The sequence below is a fragment of the Dermacentor albipictus genome, chromosome 1 (assembly GCF_038994185.2).
Source record: "Dermacentor albipictus isolate Rhodes 1998 colony chromosome 1, USDA_Dalb.pri_finalv2, whole genome shotgun sequence".
Lineage (NCBI taxonomy): Eukaryota > Metazoa > Arthropoda > Arachnida > Ixodida > Ixodidae > Dermacentor > Dermacentor albipictus.
In genome coordinates this window covers 286,001,195-286,022,871 of record NC_091821.1, presented here as the reverse complement: position 1 = coordinate 286,022,871, position 21,677 = coordinate 286,001,195, and the positions used below count along the sequence as shown (strand labels likewise).

The 21,677-nt window shown below is 45.0% G+C and overlaps 1 protein-coding gene across 14 annotated transcripts in view; it reads left to right on the top strand.

Moving 5' to 3' along the window:
- The window catches only part of LOC139054433 (protein FAM184A-like), a 363,879-nt gene that overhangs the window by 144,524 nt on the left and 197,678 nt on the right, over positions 1-21,677 (top strand). For all 14 annotated transcript variants that reach the window (XR_011511210.1, XR_011511212.1, XR_011511211.1 and 11 more), the window contains one exon: positions 1,181-1,290. Coding sequence is in view for 11 of the 14 variants with exons in the window: in XM_070531388.1 (XP_070387489.1) it covers positions 1,181-1,290 (110 nt within the window). In the remaining 3 variants the exon portion in view is untranslated. The remainder of the gene's footprint in view (positions 1-1,180; positions 1,291-21,677) is intronic.

Below are 21,677 nucleotides of genomic sequence, written 5' to 3'. Positions count from 1 at the left end.
TATTGCAGTGAAATTATTCCACGTCTTGCCGGTCTGCTAGAAAACATTTAACTTTTTGCTGATGCCATAGCCTCCAAACTTGTGTTCGCAATGGAACAACGTACTAATTGTGCGAATACTTCGGCTCTTCATGATGCGCGAGCTTAATTAATTCTTCAATTGGCACCAAACGCGTGCTCATTAAATGTGTCGCAAAAGCTGAGAAAACTATAAATGTAATTCAAGCACATTACCATGGCATGAGAGACGCAATACAAGTACTCGACATCATTGTCACACGGTGCTTTACAGTTTCACTTTCATATAAACGCATTTGTTTGTGCCCAGTTGTTCAAAATCAGCAGACATGCTTCATGTGGCTAAACGCAAGGCTGCTTTCACTTTTCGCATGGTTAGTTTCACTAGGTTATTGCGCAATATGTCACGTCTTCAAATGCAGCAAGGGACATGGACGAATGCCAGAATAATATTAGTCCATAAGCAAGCAGACCTTGAAGAATGTTTAGATACATTAGCTTGATTTCAGCATTCCACAAAATATTTACTAGGGTGATCACATCATGACAATACGGCATAATTCAGTCAACCCAGAGAACAGCCTGGCTTGAACAGCTGAACAGCGCACAAGACGTCACATAACTTCTGCCATTCGTGCTGTACCGTCCTGTCACCCGATTCAAGTAACTAAATAGCCCAGCTTTAACTAGGCTGGCCTTAAAAGACATGTTAAACAGTGACTGATATGCCTGTTCTCACTCAATAGTGTAGAATATATCCAACTTTTATATACGATCGTTATCGTATACAAATGGCATTCGATTTAGTACAGATACTAGCAAACATCGATGCATTGCATAGTCGTGGAGTGTAATGAAGCAAATGGCAATGACAAACGGCAATATCTACATGGCTTCTTCAGCTACGTGACCTGTATTTTTGAAAATGTTGCTGCATTTCGCCGACCTCACAAACTCAGGTCGTCGCCCAATTCCTGGGTTGCCGTCCCATCTTAGGTCGCCTTTGGGCAACCGTTCTGTTCTTAACGCATGACTGAGCTCTTTTTTTTTTATCTGTAAATGACGAAACTTGTCGTACTTGTGTTTGCAATATGAATCCATTAAAAAAACATGCGCTTGTGCGTCATATTAGGGGAATCCCATCGCGGATCTCTTTGTTTCAGTGGGAACTCACTGAAGCTCTGCAAGAGAAAGAAGCCGCGCTATGGGATTCAAGAAGGCTGCTTCAACGAGCGTTCATAGAAATTAATGCGGCGTGGGAATCAAAGATCAAGTAAGCTGGCTCGCGAAAGCACACTGCCTCATCGATATGCTTTTTTTTCTAAAATAAGTGCACGCATTGTTGAGTGTTTTACATGTAGTTGTTTGCAATGTTCTGGCTGCGACATCAAGGTAATGTAAGACAACGGGTACAAGTTTCTAAATTCGTAAATAATTTCGCCCAAAGATGGCTGTTTGCACGACGACATAATACAGCAAACAGGGCAAAATAATAAGAAAACGGACGGCGCGGCCGCTTACTTCCATCTAAAATTAAACGCAAGAGATTTAGGCAGAGAAAAACAAAGCAAGAAACGCCACACAGGCCAAAACAAGATCATATTTTCAGTGACTAAAGGATTCTGAGTACGCGGGGGGAGGTTCGATTACATAAATACGCAATTTTCTTGTCAAATAATTGAATTATATACGCAAGAAAGACGGCGCTTGGCAATCGCGAACACCTCCATGACCTTGCGTGCCTCTAGATGACGGCGACTTCCTCGAATTTGAGGCTGCAGCGATATGACCGCCAGTGCAAGGCCAGGTTGATGCCTTCTTTTTTAACGTTACTGGCATGTTCCAGGAGGCGATCTCGGAGGCAACGCCCGGTCTGCCGCTCCTGGCATCGACCGTATTTCAATAGGATGTCATAAACGAAGCAGTCTGATGAGAGAAGCCTGTTGCTTCTTTTCGCATCATATTCGCGCCCTTTCTTGTGGGGCAGACTGGGCGTTACCTCAACGATACGCTTTTTTTTTTCTCAGCCCCGCGAAACCTAAAAAAAGAAATACGCAAAAGATATGACTATTCCACGCACTGTGGGAACCGGTGTAAGCGAAGCTGTCTGTGCTGTTTGCTTTGATTGACAATTAGCGGTGACACTGACGATCAATGATTCATTTCTTGACCGTTTAGTGCAATGCAAAAGTGGCGAGTCGGTGTTAAATGTTACCACGCGTGCACTACTGCTGTTTGTCTGCGTAGTACACAGAACACAAAACGGGACGTGTTTGCTTGAAGCGTTGTTGACCGTCATTATTCATAACCTCCGAGATGGTTAGCATTGTCCTTGCCTCACGCGCACAGTCATGGGCCAACTCATTGGCGTTAACACACCGCGGCGGTTCAGGTGGACTCACGGGCGGCGACTTAGGGCTGTACAGGGATTCGCTTCGCACCTTCCATGAAATCTTGACACATTATCAACTTGCTCGGCGGGCCTTTCCGCTACCAGACCCTAAACTTAATAGACCACAATCGTCGGCGTTTCGCATGCTTCAAACGGGGTCATTTCCCTCCAGGGGCAGATTCAGTCACTTCGCGCCTAATGTAGAACCCCACTGTCCAGACTGTGGGAAGGCGTACTGCTCCTTGTCCCGTATGCTCTGGCAATACCCTGCGTTACGCAGCTCATCGCTAACCACTCTAACCGACTGGGAGGCAGCCCTTAAGAGCGGCGACCTCTCAGAGCAACTATATATATACGGGCTGTCCAGAGGGCCTGCGACAGGGCGGAGGACCGCGATCTTCCGACCCCGACGTGGGTGAGGCCCGCGACGGCTACGGGGACTCCCTGAAAAGGGAGGTACCCTAACGCCGGTTCCTCAGGACCATTAATAAAGTTCTTTGTCTGTCTGTCTGTCCTTGCCTCACAAGGCACAACGCATCGTGGCAGAAGCGCTAAACATTTGTTGAAATGTGGGCCTGTGCGGGCGACAACCACAATCGAATTGTGAGTCACATCGTGGTGGTGCACTCCGGAATAATTTTGACCCCGTGGAATTCTTGAATGCGCACCGAAACTACGAGCGTATTTCCGCCCTTCGAAATGGCGTGGTCGGGATCGAACCCTCGAGCAACGCCGCAAAGCTGCGGGCATACAAATGTGGATTTGACCTTCCATGCTGTTGCCTAGATAGTGCGGTGCGGCTTTGCGTCTGCACGCCCTTCGTGAGTCGTCTGCGTGGTGTTTATTTTTGCGAAATAGCAATCACTTCCGGACCGTACCTTCAAATTAACTTTATCCAGTTTTTCCGTAACTGCTGTCGCGTCTAGTAGTATCATTTTCTTGCCTGCCTAAAGGGACCGACGACTTGCCAGAACGTTTTGTGAGACGCTGATGGAAATGAAATGACCATGCGTTATAGTGTTAGAATCGACCACGCTGTTCACAATTAAAGAAGGAATTATGATTTTCAATCGCCTAACAAAGTCTCAAAAACCACTAAGTGGTTTGAGACCTGGGGGTAAAATAATGCTACTTCGGATGTAGTCTAGGAGATTACTGTACGTAAGTAGGCTGCTATTAGGTATAACATAATTATTGCTTGAAATTGCAGTTTCTGTAATATTAGACACTTGCACTTTATTCTATGCTCCGGAAATCAAAAGTGCACGCATCGCTATGGTAATGCGCTGAACTGCGTATTACGTTTAAAGCGTCGTTTCGTTTTCGAACTGATTGCTTTTGTTTTGACTGGTTAAATACCCAAACAGTTGGACAGGAAACCACGAAAACACGTGACTGTTATCGCAAAAATACTGTACCACTTGGGAAAACATGAATCACAGGAACATCGGCTCGATAAACAAAATAATACTTTCTCACAGTTACGGCCGCACTTGCCTGCCTCCCGCCAGTGATGGCGTATAATCGCTATCGCGCTCCCCTATCACCGTTTTCAGCGTGCTCCCAGTGAACGACTACATCCTCAGTGGACAAATTCTGAGAGGTTCCACAGCATTTGGCGCGCTTCGTGATTAACCACTGCATGAACGAACTTCGAGGCCACTGGCAGCGCTCGGCGCACTGTTGCCATGTTGTCCCTCCGAGTGCGGCCTGTTGTAAACGGAGCCTCAAACAATAGGTTAGTGCTGACCTTTTGAGATACGCGTTTGACTAACGACGCCTGCCGCAACAGTTTTCCTTACCTTCGAAGAAGCAGTTGTGCACGCGTTCGGTGCCCGTGCCTCCTTCTTTCTGCACTACGCCAACATCTGCACGAGCATGCCATATCAAAAGTAAAAAAACTGCCGTACGAGTTTGTTTTTGGTTGCTCATTGCGCGGCCAACTATGGGAAAGATAGGTGTGCAAGGTATCATTGAAGAATGTTTATTAGAGTTATATTGATGTTTGTTGGTGTAAAAGAAGAGCGAAAAAGTTGATTCTGAAGCAAAAAAAAATTATTGAAACACCTGTAGTTGCTCAGAAAAACATGTACAACAGCTAAAATTTACCGAATTCGTAGCTTGTGTTCCTCAGATTCTTGTTCCTGTCTGACCTTGCCCACGGAGCACCAACACTGCATCGGGAGGCCTTCACATTCAGTGGCTGGTGAATTGTCAGAAAAGTTTTCACTGTGTAATGGCCATGTTCTATTGGAACTGTTTCCAGCGTGTTATGTCTGTCTCGACATTATTGAAATCATAAAACGTCAGACATTACAGACTTGGGAATTGGAGGGTTTTAATGAGTGTCCTTGGTGGCCCTTCGCCAACTTGTACTATTGAAGGAATTATTCAATTTTTCGGGGCCAGCTCATTTGTATAATACAAAACATATAAACAGGCTACTCTCACAGTTTACAAACTTCAAGCCGCCACACAAAAAAAGGAAAAAAGAAAGCATACCAGTTTATTCATTGTTTTTAGCCTAGTATAGCGCTATAATTGAGAAAACATTCATTGGTTGCATGGGGCACGTAATAATTGGTGTGCCGTATTATTTTATTGCACGTCACTGGACACAGTAGCCAATTATTGTTAAACCTCAGAAAAAAATTTATAGCACAATGCAAATTGTCAGGCACAAGGCGTTTTCTTGCACTTTCTTAATTCTAGCTTTAAATAAAATTGGCACACTATAATAATATTGCACAAAAGCTACTGCACTGAAAGAACATACAAGTGCACGCTTAAAAAACGCTATTTAATACTACAATAGTAATAATTATGCAATCAATGCATCATTCAAATATTTATTATAGTGCCCAGGAACAGCTAGAAAGCCTAGTACTGGGGTGCTATGCAGGATGCGCCGAGTTTGGCGAAACTCGGGATCTTCACGAGCTCTGGCGACACCCCAAGATGAAAGCACGAATGGTACCGAGACACAGTTTATCTTTCGACAAGCCTCCAGTTTCATTGGTTTATCTAGATTCACTCTGGCTGGCTATCATTCCTTGGGCGTTGCCTTCTGGGCGGTCGACAAACTGGGGCTCACGTGATCATACCGTCGGTGCATGGTCGTGCCTTCTTCCACTTGTTTGTCGTTCCACCGAGTGCATCACATGCAGAAGCAAGTTGTAAAACAAATGCATTCAGTACAATATTATTAGTCACTTTAACGTGGTTTAGAAGCATCTTGAAGCTTACGAGATGTGCACTGAATGCGTCTTAGACAAATTTGTAATTTAGTACGCTTCGCATTATACCACGAGGGAGCGCTGTAGTGGCGTCATCACATCCATTCACCGGGCAAGCATGGCGGCTAAGCATCAGAGAGGCCCAATGTAAACAAACCCGTACAACGAGCTTGCAGTGCGCGACGTAGTGATCAGGCTCGACGAAGGCCACTATTTCTTGGATAGTTCTGTTCCTCCGTGGGCAATCTTCCCGTGCACTCGCTAAGACTGCCAATAGCTTCGGCGATTTTACAGATCGCAACGCGCACCTACTGTTCACGGCGAAGTGCTGAACAAACAACTTGTCCGGTGCTGCTTCTGCGGGTGCGCTGAGTTCCTCCACTCTGCGTGACTGCGAGCGTCACGAACATTACATAGTGTGGGCAAAAGGCAGACATCCTATATAGCTACGATGCGACAAGGAGGTGGTACCGACGATGGATCTCGCTACCAACACAGTGAAGGAGACATCGACAAACTGCAGATAAGTATATTCCTACTGTTTCATATTTAGCATAATAGGAGTGCACGGATTAAGTCACTTTCGTAGTAACGTACTGAATGTCCAGCAGTTTAAAGAAGGCAGTGAGAACCAATGAGTGTTCGTGCTTTTACATGCAAGTGGGCCCGCGAAAATATGGAATAGATGAAGGTAACCTTCACTAACTTGGTGAGGCAACTGAAATTCATGAGCGACATTAAGCTAGCAAAATTTATGGAAGAGTATCTTTATCCAAGTGAAATATCAATAGCAAGTACTGATATAAAGCAGGAAACTTATACAAAAATTTCATGGGTTGAACAGCACATGGAAGGCATTACCGAATCGTGATCGCCACGTTACCAATATCCTTGAAAAAAGTCTAGAATCATTGCATTCCACCGGTTATGCAATATGGGACACAAACCTGGAGGTTAACAAAGAAACTTGAGATGTCAAGGACTGTGTAGAAAGCGAAGTAACAAAAATTGTTGCAGATAGCATTAAGGCAGGAAGACAGTGGCGTAGTAAACTGTGGCAACTGATATGCTAGTTCAGATTAAAAAAGAAAGGAATCGGCAGGCAGGCCATGCACGTATTCGATCACTTGTTGCCAATTCATATCAGGTGATTACATAAGCATTACAGAATGAATGCCAAGGAGAGAGAACTACAGCCAAGGATGGTAGAAAATTGCGTAATGGGACAAGAATATTATGTTTGTAGGCATAGGATGCAATCAGCTTGTATAAGGCGGGATTGTAGGGTGAGGCATTTGTTTTGCAGCGAACAAAAATAGGTTTGTGGTGCTGACAGTAGAGACTCGTGAAGGTGCAGGGCCACCTCAGCTGCTGGCACACTAATCAACATGACAATTGGCTCTGAAAAAGAAAACCCCAGTTTTGAAAAATAAAGCAACGTTGTCCCAACGCATTGTTTTACTATGCATACTACACTAGAGGCTTTCCCATTTAAGGGCACTTAGTACTAATAGTGCAACGAGCATTTTTCTTTGTAAATAATGGTTTGTACGTGGCTGATTCATTCCAATACACTTTTTTGCAGCAAAACATTCTGCTGCTGGAGCCACTCAACCGCCTGGTGGCAGTAGGCGAGCGCCAGGCACGTGCTCTTGAGAGTGTGGCAAAGGTCCAGAGGGCTGCTCCGCAACAGTAGTATCGGTGCCCTCACTGCTCTCCTGTCGAGCCCACAGAAGGCACCTTATAAAGGAGCTTTCAGTTTAATATTTTGTTTATTATTCAAGAACATGAATAAAATTATTGCAGTAAACATTGTGCTGTGCATATTAGGAGACTTGTAACATGCACTTGGTGTCCCTTCAAAATAGGCAAAAACGTAAGACAACCTGTGCTACTCTTGGACCATGTAAATAAAAATACACTAATGCAGCATACACGTCATCATGCTGTTTGTTCTTTCAATGTGCAAGAATACAGTGCTATTCATTAGCCACAAGATGAACGGTGTGTGTAATTCACAATGAAGAAAGGAAACAGCAGGAGCTTAATAATGCTATCACCTATAGACTGTGCATATGATTGCAACACTCCCCGATTCAAATGTGCCATTACATGCATGTTCGATACTACATATTCTTTAACATTGTCTTATAATTGCATGTACCATATTTCACACATCTTGAGCCCTTGCATAGCACACTTCTGATGTATCCATTTCATAGGCCAAATAAGTGTACACTTTGTCCTTTTGTGTTGTATGAAAAGCAGCATCCTTTACAGTCGGATAAAACTTCAGAAGACAGGAGAGGCCCCACCCAGATGACCAAAGCGCAGCAGCCGATTGCCTACACGTCTAAAGAAATAGTCCCTCTCCAACGAGCAATATTAGTCTGTCTGGCGGCACGATATCAGTCTCGAGTGCGTGCCCATTGGTGCAGGCTTGTGTTCACCTGCCTTAAAGTACAGATTCCGCAGCCTCCTGAAGTTGTATCCGACTATAGAAACACGTAATGCCTTGCACCAGTTGCATAGACTTCTGCAATTTGATAGCACACAATGATCAGGAGCAGAAATCTATAAAGGCATCCAAGCAAAGCTGGCTGGCCACACTTCCATTATGAGGTGCTGAAAAAGGTCTCGCCAAATATTCCCATGACGTCCTTGAAAAAGAGGTGGTGTTTGGCACTTCTTTAAAATCAAAAACAGATTACACTGAATGTTGTGTAGCACGTCAAAACAAACTGAGTTTGGTTATTTGCACAGCATCTAATGGGAGGTTGAGCTTCACATAGGAAACAAACTGCTCTGTCCAGTACAATATGAGGCCGGTATGGCACCTATTATGGCACCGGTATGGCATCTATTATGTCAACAGTGTCTATATACAAATTACACTTTTCACAGGCCATAGATTTCACCATTATTTTTGTGTGATGGTTCTTTCAATCAGCGCTTGTATTACATGAGCAGGTGGATTTGAAAGCAAAGCTTTGTTTGCAAACCTTCCGACTTCCATAAGTGTGTGGCAAGGCACTGGCATGTTGTCGAATAGCTCACACTTCCTCGGTCCTGCACCAAAGAAGCCCAATGCTCTATTTTAAGTTGGATCGCAGAACAATTCAACGGCACACAAAGAAGTGTAACACACACAGCAAAGCATTCTGCTGTGTGTATTTCTCTTTGTGTCCCGTCGAATTGTTGTGCAATTAAACTTCAAGCTTCTATACCAATACACCGTCTTCAACCTCACCAATGCTCTAGTTATTAGGCCACAATGGTGCACATCTTTGAAATTTCCCAACACAAATTAGCTCTCCGAAAAATCACAAATGTTAAATTTTGCAGCACAACTGTATGTATGAACGTGCCATATTCTTTACCACTAAACTCACAGGAATCAAAGAGGCAAGCATTAACCAGCCTTGCTGCTGCCGTTACCATTATCATCATGACACCAATGGAAAGAAAGTGCCACGTTTCAGTAAAGGGAGTGCTGGAGGGAAAGGTGTGACAGCGAGGGCTTACAATAAAAATAACAGTTACGAGACATGTTCAATGCCAATATATGCTGCATGTCGCTCAGCCTACTTTGGCAATGCGGCAAGTGTTTACTCGTTTGGGCATATCACGTTTTGTGTAATCATTGCTCCAAAGCTGTAGAAATGGTCTATTTGCTCTGCAAGTTTTATTTTTATCATGGTAGGTTAAAGACCCACTTTTCATTGGCATCTGCACCACATTTCTCCCGATATGTAATAATGCCTTGGTGGTTCATGACATCTTCACGTACAGAGAGTTCTGCAGAGTATCGGATGTGCATTGTTCTAATGCTTAAGAATTAGAGCCCCATTATGAGACGAAAATTTACAATTTATCCATCCAGTATAACGCCGCCCCCCCCCAAAAAAAAAGAAGATGCACTGAACCTCTGGCACATGCATCGACAGTGAACAGGGCAAACAATCTGAAGTATTTTCTTCATGCAAGCCAACACACTAAGATTCTCAATGCATTTTCATTTCGCCACAAATGCATAGGCACAACCGGCTCGGCGCAACATCCACATCTCGCGCTGCAACAAATTGTGCAATGCCTCGCTGTTTCATAGTGCGGCCGATAGATTACGCATGACCAAAATTCAGCATTGTGCATACTTAGTAACTTCACCAATGAAGAACCCCAAGTTCTTTATGAGATTAGGATTCATAGGTTACTTCACACAATTAGGGATATCCATTTATCTATTTATACTTAACCCCTTTCCCAAGAAAGTGAGCCATTTGGAAGGCACCCTGACAGATAAGTAGAACAATCGACAAAAAGTGATCAACCAGCGAAAAAGTCTGTTAATCACAGTAACGCTGACATTGAAGGCGCCTTAATTCCTACGTACGTTCCGTCGACACACCCGACTACGTTCGTAATGTTCCCACGAAGTAGGAAGCATTCTTTTATATATGCCCGCTCCGCCGCAGTATTCTGGAAAGCTAGCCACCGCTTACGCACTGCCGCATCGATAAGCGCGTCAGACACATCTCTGACACAGTTGCTAACAGTAGTTTGATGGCGTCCGATGTAACGCTCGGCGCCGACGCTTCCCTGAAAACTCCCAGTCCCGTAGAAACGGAGGGCACAGATGACTTGCTCTACGACGGTGAGCGAATGAAGCCCGCCACGCTGTCTCCGCAGACGAGAGTCTTCGCCTAGCTCGTCACACAGCCAGCACACTGATGTCTTCGACAGACGAAAATGACGCTGAAACTCCCCGTCGGTCATGCAGGTGAACGGGTCCGGACGGTCATACTGACGCTTGCTGCCGCTGGATGCAATGAAACAGGCTGCTGCTGCCGCCGCCATGTTCCCGAGTTGAACTCGGAGGGGGTTTCGCGATGTACGAGTTTAGCACGAGTTCGCCTGTCAATCAAAACCAGAGGTCACGCCCCGCGCGAGGCATGTAACTATTGCGCGCGCACCCACTACAGTTGGGCCACGCCCAACTTATCTTCCGGCAACAGCGACGCGGTGTCGAGCTGAGAGGCATCAACAATCTTGACCGCCGACATAAAACACGCACAACGCACTGTCATCGGTGATGTACTGAGCACCACTATCAAAAACAAAGCGTTGACTATCGCTGGCATACATCTTCTCGGGCTGAGATGGCCGCACAACACGGTTTCATTGCCTGCATTGCGGCGCGTAGCGCACAGTAAATAATTATCGGCACGTCACTGTAGGTGCTTGCAAGGCGTCGAGGCGTCGAGGGGGCGACGATGCTGAGGAGCGCTTATTGCAGCAGTCGTTTCAGATGGCTGCTCTGTCATCGGTGATGAAACGGCGCCACAACGTCGTAAACACGATCAGCGTCCGAGAATCGCTCGCTCTTCTAGGCCCAGTGCAATGGCATTTCTTCATCACAAGCACTGCGCACTCAACAGTTCCAACACCTCTCTCCGTTCGAAATCTGATTTCATAACTGCACACAAGAGCCCTCACCTGACAAAATGCGAGTGCTGCGGTGTCGTTACGGTATCCATCTGCGATCGCTGCTGGCTCCAGCAGAGGTAATCCGCAAGCACCTTCGACTGCACAACACACTCATATACTGCGTACATGCGCTCAGAGGCGCCTTCACTGGGCAAGCGATGACAAGCGATGAATTATGTCGCTGGGGAAGCACGCACGTTTCGCAATGTATCGCAGAGGCTTCGCGCACGAAGATAAACTGGTACATTTTCACTGAACTGCGTCACTACGCACTCTAAAATAACATACCGCCATTTTACAGCGACAGCTGTTGTGTCGTTTTTAGTCGGTAAAGCGGGGGCCTTAATAGCCTAGTGAAGTGCCTGCGATGAACAGCCGTACCGCGGCGCTGCGTTTCTATTCCCCTAATACAGAAAGAGTGGCCATGACCCTGCATGGATCATGACCGACTTTATTGAGAATAGCACTGCAGCGCCCCTAGGTGACTTATCACCGTATGAACGCCCTCGTGCGTGCGACCCGCCTCAATGTACCGTTTCTAAGCTTTCGCCTCCCTGTCGTCACTCACGGCAAGAAGTGCAAAATTTAATAATTTGCTCGATCTCCGTTTGTCATCACAAATTTCTAGCATTGAAAACGAAAAACAGATACCTAAAGAAATAAAAATGTGCGTTATTTTATTTGTCGTATTTTAACGTATTCGTTTGAGCGAAAATGTAGGTGCAAGAATGCGCCGCATGCACCCCGTTCGCATTCGATGGAGGATAGATAGATAGCGCCCGAAAGATGAGGCACGCCCTTGACGCGCCCGGGAAAGGCGTGGCAAACGGTTCACGGCAAGTGTGCTGACAGACAGCGGGGCAGTCACGGTATCGCTAAGTTGCGATAATCCGTTGATAACAATACGCGGCGCTGGCGCGTTTCGTTTTGCAGCCTTCTGCGCTTGAAACGTGGAAGCAGCGTGCCGCGCAGGGTGCGCTCATGTCATACGCGACTTTTTGTCTACATATTTTTTTGCCTGCACCTTCGGCCCGTTCCGCGCTATCTCCGTTCACTGACTGCCGTCGAGCAAACTCGGGCAAAACTCGGGTGAACGAGAAACTCGGCGCATCCTGCATAGCACCCCTGGTGCTTTTAAAAAGTCATATTCGAGACAAAATGTACAGAAAAGACAAATGCGGTATACAGAACAATGCGAGGTAGAGAAGTAAATAGGGAACCCGAAAGCGAGGAAGTGTAAAGGGTAGTTATTGATACAGAATAATTATCTACATATATACCAAGAAAGAACAGTCACTTGAGCATATACCAACGAGGGTGAAGTCTAAAGCCTGTGCACTCGAGAGATGAATTACTTGACATTCTCATTTCAATACGTTGTTACTTGTTATTGCTCATTTTCTCCCACAAAAGGTGGTGGGCTCGGTTGCCCTAGTTAAAGCTACCTCAATCAAGTGTACCTCAATCAACTTCGCCCTAATTAACCGCAAAGGTCGTGGGTTCTAATCAACTCTATATTAATTAACTGTGTCTTCTTGGCATGATTAATGGCACCGATGTTACATCGGAAGAAGTGATGTGGAGAAAGACGACGACGAAGGCGCGAGCAGTGGCACGAGGGCTCCGTTGTTCTGATCCACACACCGCAACCTTGGAAGATCGAGGGCTTTCGCCTTGAATATGAACGCGGAAATATACCAATACAGGTAGAATACTTTGTCAAGTCCTATAACAAAGAATATTTAATGCAACAAGGTCAGGCAGAGAATGAGGAATGTTGCCTGACATACGTTTGCGGCACGAAAAATTGCACATGATGAAAAAGCTTTGAGAAATGCATAATGTCGTGGACTACCTTATAGAGGCACAAAAGCTTTGATTTAATAAGTCGTGATTTTAGAGGTGTGAGTTTATGTGTATTTAGAAGCGCTGGACTATCTCCTCCAGAACTTCAAATGTGGTGCTTGAAGGTAGACATGTAATTATTCTGAAATAGTCAGGATTAGATTTGCACGTTACACGCAAAACTATAGAGGTATACATTAGCAGTGGAAGGCACACAAGCGCCCGTGGTTTCGTCGTCTTTCTTGTGTGTGTTGTTTTCTGGCGCAAAATCTTTTCAGTATGCACACAGCAGAATATCATTTCAGAAAGGCAACAGGCGAGTGGAAGTTTGCAATATACCACAAATAATTCCAGTAACACGAAGGACATGTTGTTGCGCATATTTAGCGTGCGAAGAGAAGCTTAGCATTTTGTTTAAGTACACACCAAGACCCTTCTCCCATTTCACCAACGCTGGTGAAATGGGACCTTTCACCAACGAGAGCACCCGTGTACTCACATTTAGGGGCAAGTTAAAGAACTCTGGGTGGCCCAAATTATTCCGGAGTCTTCGAATACGGCGTGCCTCATGATAAGAGCGTGCTTTTGGCACATAAAACCCCATAATTTGTTGTAATAAGATCGTATGCGTCCGATGGCCTACCGCTTGTTCGAAGCAGGGTCAGTGCTAGGGAACATAGTGGCAACCACATGCCCCGGCCGTATATGGGTCGCAAACTCCAAAAGCTGGAACAAGCGCTGGTTACGGTTGTTGCTGCTTTTCTTGGGAGCAGATAAATGGTCAACGCACCGCGACGCGAAAACAACCTATAGCGCGTACGTTGCAAATAAACTGACCTTCACATTTGAAAACGGAACGAAACGAATCGGAGCACCAACATGGAAATTTTGGTGCGCCCAGTGCGAAAAAAGGTGCTCTGTTTTGTGCACACATCTAATTCTCGATGCGTGCACCCCTCGCACATTGCTGCCTCTTGCCAGTGCCGCCGCCCTTTTTACCGCGAGGCCCGTCACGTTCAGCCTGCAAGGATGACTCCCGCAACGTGGTAAGATGCCACTGATCCAGCGACAATGCAAATCAACAGAGCTCGCATAACGGGGCCACACGGGCCATGCCTCGGTCAAAAATGTCACGAATACACGTCGCTTATCATCGCTCAAAGCGGTCTGTTTACTTCGGCCGAAGTATACCTGTAGCCTCAATGCGCTAACATTGGACTGGGAGCCTCTCACCGCTCGCCCAAAGTGCGGGAAAACGTGCCTTGCAGGAAACGACCGAAGCGGAACAAGCATTCAGGCAAACATGTCATCACAAATGCAGGCAGAGCCGCCGAGCAGCCACGTAGGCCTCCATCCGAGCAGCTAGCAACTGTCGGCCGAGCGCGCACCGAATAAAAGCTACCGGGAACCATGTCTCGGCAAATCTCCAATTGGCTACGGGATCTCGATGCAAGAGATAATGTGTTGGGCCACCACTGTGGCTTCACGGAGCGTTCGCTTGCCAATGCTAGCTGCGTGACGTAATGCTCCACCTTTTTTCCTTCCTTCGTGGCTTCACACGCACGCGGCGTACGAGCAGCGACGTGTTGCACTCACAGCTGCCGACAAGCTACGGTCATTTCCCTGGCAGAATCTGGACCACCCACCATGCAGTCCGGACCTCGCAGCTAGGGATTTCCATGTTTTCGGTCCGCTGAAGAAGTTCCTGGCAGGACAGCGATCACGTGCACCGATGAAGCCAAGGCAGCAGTCCGGTGGTGGTTTCACAGTCAGCCGGACGAATTCTGCCACAGAGACATCTCAAGTATAGTGCTGCGATGGGACAGATGGGTCTGAACCTGTGTGGAGACTTTGTGGAATAGTAGTGTAAGGTACGTCAAATATCACGTATATTTGTCATTGCCTGTACGTACCTTATTTTGGCTAATAAAAATAGTTGCAAAGGCTTACTGAGTCGCCCTCGTACATGGTATGTTTTTCCGTATAACTTGATATTATAGTTCTGGAAGCATTTAAGAGGAAGCTTTAGCTCGGGCCCAGCTACGACGCGGCCTATTCAAATACATGTAAAAACGCAAAAATGTTTTTCTGAGATAACCCCTGGACCGATTTTGATGAAATCTGTTGCATTTGAGAGAGTAAGATAAATTTTAGTGACTGTTGGAAGCAGATTTTTGATTTAGGGCTTGAATTTTGTTAGAAAGATTTTCAAAAATTCAGAAGTTTGAAAAAAATAGAAGCATGAAGTTTACAAACTAATATCTTTGCATCAAGAACAGATATCGCGGTTCTGTAAACGGCATCCATTAGATCATTCAAAGCGGACAAATATCATATGTCATTTTACATCTTACGTGAATTTGTTACATTGTTTACGAGGGTTCTGCAAAAGTTGTAAATACATATTAACACATTTTTTGAGGTTCATGTGTAACATACCAATTTTGTCCGCTTTAGATGTGCTATCAGATACAATTCACAGAATTGCGATATCATTTATTCTTATTGAGTTACAGAGTTGTAAACTTCATAGTTTCGTTTTCTGAAAGTTTGCAATTTTCGTGAATCTTTTATAAAAAATTGACGACCTAACTCAAAAATACGAAACCAACAGTCACTAGATTTTAAGTTTTTCTTTTAAATGCAGCAAACCCAGTCAAATTTGGTGCAGTGGTTGCCGAGAAAAACGAATTCTCCTTTTACATGTATTTATATAGGAGCACCCGAGCTAAAGCTTCCTCTTAAGAGTAGCTTATTGTTTCTGCACCAGTTTGAGAGTGACAAATTGTCTTTTTAGAGTTCAATGCAGTCGTGAAAACTGAGAGTCTTGCATAGCTATAACTCATTACCATACAGAAGAAATGAGCAATGTTTAATTGTTGACAAAAAAGGCTAAGCTAGACAGCAGTCGTCTTGGTTTAAAAAGAATAACCTTGTTTACACAAACGAGCACCTCTGCATGGAATTTAAGCTTATGTTCAGTAAAGCACGGCATGCAAGGCATGAAAGGGAATGGAAATATGTGTGGGTATCACAGGGCAAAATTTATATGAGGAAGGCAGACAGGACCCCCCCTTTTACATGTAACTTCTTATGAAGTAGTCTAGCCTAATGGCAGCCTAACTACATTCTTTGTAGAGAACGATGGCCATGCATTCTAGTGCATCAGAATTGAACTCGTATGTAAGCGACCATCACGTGCAGCTCCTAAATATTATTATGCAATCAGCCCGCTCTAACAAAGAAAGCTTTGTTTTATTTCTTGATCAGTTCAATTTCTTATTCACCGTTATTATGATGACCGAAACTTGGTAACGTAGTGATACAGACGTGTTTCGTATTGGCGGATATAATGTTGTATGCGACAATATAAAATCAAAAATTGGCGGAGGTGTATGTATACATATAAAAGCTGGATTTCTGTATGAATATGTTGAAGATTTGTTTCCATGTACAGAGGACATTGAGGTATTAACCTTAAAGTATCAGAGCTATATGCTTGTATTAGTGTACAGGCCACCTGATGGCAATATTAATTATTTTTTTCAATGTTTAGAAAATTTATTTGCCGTTGTCAATGAGCTTAATTATATATCAGTTCTGGGAGGAGACCTTAACAATGGTATGTTGAGTAATACACCTAAACAGACGAGATTTTCAAACTTCCTTGCAAGTTTTTTCTTAAGAAACGTAATCACTATCTCAACGCGTATCACTGATACCAGTTCTGCTCTACTACACTTGTAAATTACGAATAGTACAGACAGTACAATACAGGCAGGCGTCCTTGATGCCGCAATAAGCTATCATTTGCCCATATATTTAGTCCTTGACCACAAAACTATTAAAAGAAGTCAAACCCTTCCTGCCGCTTATTTTCAACAAATAAATCCATGAATATTATCTTCTTTTAGAGACGAAATTAGCACAATAAATTGGAGTAACGTTCTATCTTGTTCCTCCTCTGATCTCGCTTACGATGCTTTTAGTGATACCCTATGTCATGCGTATTAAAGAAAAACATTTTACTTAGAAAGCGTTAAATAGTCCTAGGCGGGCGCGCAAACCTTGCATTTCTTCAGCAATACTTAATATGATAAAAGAAAAATATACGTTATATCGAGAGTTTCAGATAAAGCGAGACCCGGATAAATTTAAAGCTTTTAAGGCATACGGCAACAAACTCACTAAAATACAAAAACAAGCTAAACTTAATTATTACTTCATGATGTTTGATAGTGTCATTGATTCCAAACATTACATACATAAATTACATAGATTACATTTATCATATCTACTAAACAAATGACTACCGATATTTGTTAGCTGTCTATTAACAATGGATTATGTAAGGTTGCAGTGCTTGCAAACAAGTTCAATGCATATTTTACCTCATTGGTTGACAGTATTCATAATTGGGATTCATTAGATTATTTGCCTCCCGCTCTGACTGATTCTTTGTTTGCGAATACCAAAGACGCACGGGTCATCAGTGTTTTTCGAAATTTCAAAATGAGCAAAAGCGAGGACATAGATGGCTTAAAATTGGAATCTATAATATTTATCTTCGATCTCATATGTACCTGCTTAGTTTAAATTTATAATTTCGCGTTTACCAAAGAAGTGTTTCCGCAGAGAATGAAAACCTCTAAAGTAACGGTTATATATAAGGGTGGAGACAAGGGCATTTTAGGTAACTATAGACCGATATCAATTTTGCGGGCTTTTTCTAGAGAGTACGAAAAACTTATTTTCATTCGACTGTTTAAGTTTTTAAATAGACAGCGTTATGACGTCGTCACAGCTGGGCTTTCAGTCAGACCTATCTACCGAAAGGGCCTTGCTTTACCAAAAGGAATTGATTCTGAGGAATATGAAAGCAAAATCTTAGCCTAGGAATATTCCTAGATTTCTCCAAGGCATTTTACAAGATAAATCATGCTACAGTATTAGAAAAGCTCTAATATTATGGAGTTCCTGGAGTCATTTTAGGTTTCATAAAAAACTATTTATCAAATCAGCAACAGTGCGTATCAATCAACCGAGAGCTATCATGATCCATGAAAGTTAAGAATGGAGTACCCCAAGGCAGCATATTGGGACCCCTGGTACTTAATATTTTTTTAATAATGATGTTGTAGGAATTGACAGCTCTGTAGATAATGTAATCTACGCGGATGACACCAGTCTATTCTTTTCTCGTGAGATGGTTGATGACCTCATGGTGTCTGCAAATGAAGCACTAAATAAAGTATATGCAAGGACTATAGCAAATTCACTTCACATCAATGTTTCTAAAACCAAGGCTGTACTGTTCCGTGCAAAATGCAAATTATACGAAAAGTCTCTCAAGCTAACTCTTTAACCCTTAATAATAACCCTTAAAAATAAAACTGTCTGTGTTTTCTATCACAAACAAATGGCATGGAATTACCATACTGAATACATCAGCCTACATTAGCATACAAGATGTAAACGTGCCCGGCAAGGTGCTCTGCAGTGACCATAGGATGGTAAGAACTCGAATTAGCCTAGACTTGAGGAGGGAACGGAAGAAACTCGTACATAAGCCGATCAATGAGTTCGCGGTAAGAGGGAAAATAGAGGAATTCCGGATCAAGCTACAAAACAGGTATTCGGCTTTAACTCAGGAAGAGGACTGATGGAGAGATTCAAGACACCCTACAGGCCGCAGCAGACGCCGTCGTGGCTCATGCCGGAGCTATGAATCTCACATGCTCCCCTCAAAAATCCGAGCTGCTGCTTCTACCATCCCACCGGGGGGCCGGAAAACACATGTCTAGTATAGAGGTAATCCTAAACCACATCCCTGTTACTAGAGTGGACAGGCTCCGGGTGCTCGGTTTACACATTCAAAGCAACCGGCTCAACACATATACCCTACATACACTTCACACCACAGTCGATCACACCCTGCGCCTTCTAGGACGAGTCTCCAATAAACATGGCGGACTAAAGGAGGCCGAACTTCTCCGCTTGATTCAGGCCTTCGTCATCAGCAAGATTACATTCGCAACACCATATCTACATTTCCTTAAATCAGAATCAGATAAGATCGACACTCTTTTACGCAAAATATATAAATTCGCTCTGGGAGTCCCCATACGTACCTCCACTGATAGGCTAATGCTTACTGGAACTTTCAACACACTTACTGAACTCACAGAAGCCCACCTCACATCCCAATATAGCAGGCTTTCTAACACCGCAACAGGTCGACACATTCTACAAACTCTTTCTATCACTCCGGCACCCATCATCAAGACTAAATACACCATTCCACATCACATACACGAAAACCTCTGCATCCCCCCACTTCCTAAAAACATGCACCCTGTGCATCACAAACAGCGCAGGAGGCAGCGAGCAAAGGCTCTCCAAAAACAATTCTCGGCCTCTAAAGACGTGCTCTATGTTGATGCCGCCGAATATGGGAACAGAAATCATTACGCAATATCAGTCATTAACTCTCACGGCCAGGTCGCTGCGGCCGCCTCCATTCCTGGCTCTTCCTCGGAGGAGGCGGAGGAAGCGGCCATAGCCCTGGCCCTCACAATTCCAAATTCATCAGTTATCGTTAGCGACTCCAAAGCAGCCATACATAACTTCGGAGCGGGTAGGGTCTCTAAGCCAGCCCTTTCTCTCCTCTTGGCCCATCCTTTCCATCAAACTGTGGCATTAATCTGGACTCCCGCGCATGCGGGCCTTGCCGGAAACGAGGCGGCTCATGCCAGTGCCCGAGGATTTACTGTCCGGGCTCAGGCCTCAGATGGGTCGGACCTCGCCACGGAGGAGGCGCCGTTTACAGCGCGGGATCGACTTATTACTTACCACGACATCTGCGCACACTACCGATTAGACCGCTTAACCTTTCCGCCACTCATGGGCAAATCCCCGCGTAGGTGTGAAGTTCTGTGGCGACAGCTGCAGACTCGCACCTTTCCGTCCCCTTACCTCCTCCACCGCATTCATCCCGCCATTTACCTTTCTCCCTCTTGTAAATTCTGTGTCTCTCCCAAAGCAGACTTAAACCACATCATGTGGGGGTGCCCTAAGCACCCCCTTCCCCCTTTCCTCAAGCAATTAATATCTAGTGAGGAGCAGTGGGAGGCTGCCTTGCGCAGCTCCAGGCCCGATCTTCAGGAGGCCATCCTGGAGTCGGCTGAGAGGATAAAGGAGGCCTACTCCAAGTAGTTCCTCCCCCACCCTCTATTCCATTGCCCCCTTCCCTTTAAAGAGGGATAAATAAAGTTTTCCATCATCATCATCGCAGGAGACGAAAGATCTGATCAAGAAACGCCAACGTATGAAAGCATCTAACCCTACAGCTAGAATAGAACTGGCAGAACTTTCGAAGTTAATCAACAAGCGTAAGACAGTTGACATAAGGAAGTATAATATGGATAGAATTGAACATGCTCTCAGGAACGGAGGAAGCCTAAAAAGAGTGAAAAACAAACTAGGAATTGGCAAGAATCAGATGTATGCGTTAAGAGACAAAGTCGGCAATATCATTACTATTAGGGATGAGATAGCTCAAGTGGCTGAGGAGTTCTATAGAGAGTTATACAGTACGAGTGGCACCGACGACGATAATGGAAGAGAGAACAGTCTAGAGGAATTTGAAATCCCACAAGTAACGACCGAAGAAGTAAACAAAGCCTTGGGAGCTATGCAAAAGAGGGGAGGATCAGTTAACAGCAGATTTGTTGAAGGATGGTGGGCGGATTGTTCTAGAAAAACTGCCCACCCTGTATACGCAATGCCTCATCACCTCGAGCGTACCGGAACTTGGAAGAACGCTAACATATTCCTAATCCATAAGAAAGGGGACGCCAAATGGATGGATGGATGAAAAACTTTATTAGGGTCCTTTAGGGCGCGCACTAGCGCGCAGCGGGCCGCTCCCACGTCGGGACAGAGAGGCCGAGTCTCTCCGCCGCGTCGCGGGCCCGTTGGACAGCCCATAACTGTTCTTCGAGGTTGGGGCTCTGTAGGACCGCATCCCAACGTGAAGAAGTGTTGTTTTTATCGCTGTGTAACGCGGGACATCGCCAGAGCATGTGAGGTAAACTCGCTAAATCATTGCAAAGTGCACATGCATTTGTTGTTTGAATTTCGGGGTACACCTTGTGAAGAAGTAGGGGGTTTGGGTAAACCCCCGTCTGTAGAAGCCTGAGTGTCAAAGCTTGAGGTCTATTGAGTTTGCAATGTGGGAGGGGGTAGATTCTCCGAGCCAAATAAAAGTGCTTAGTAATTTCGGTGTAGGATGAAGGAGAGTCCCGAGTGTCAGTACCCCCAGCGTCAGGCTGCCCGGTAGCTACGCGGTTGATGATCCCTCGCGCAGCTCCGTGTGCCGACTCGTTGAGGTTGGGCGGGGCACCCTCGATCTGTCCCATGTGGGCTGGAAACCAGATCAATGTGTGTGGCTTGATCTCCTTGCTTCCTAGTATCCTTAGGGCCAGCTCGGATATGGTACCTTTGGCAAATGCCCTAACAGCTGATATGGAGTCACTGTAGATTGATGTCCTCTTGTCGTCCAATAAGGCCATCGCTATTGCTGCCTGCTCTGCGATCTCAGAGGACGTCGTCCGAATCGAGATTGCGTTTGTTATTTGCCTTTCATGATCTACGCTAACCACAGCGAAGGCCTGTCCGTCGGCGTAGCGCGCTGCGTCT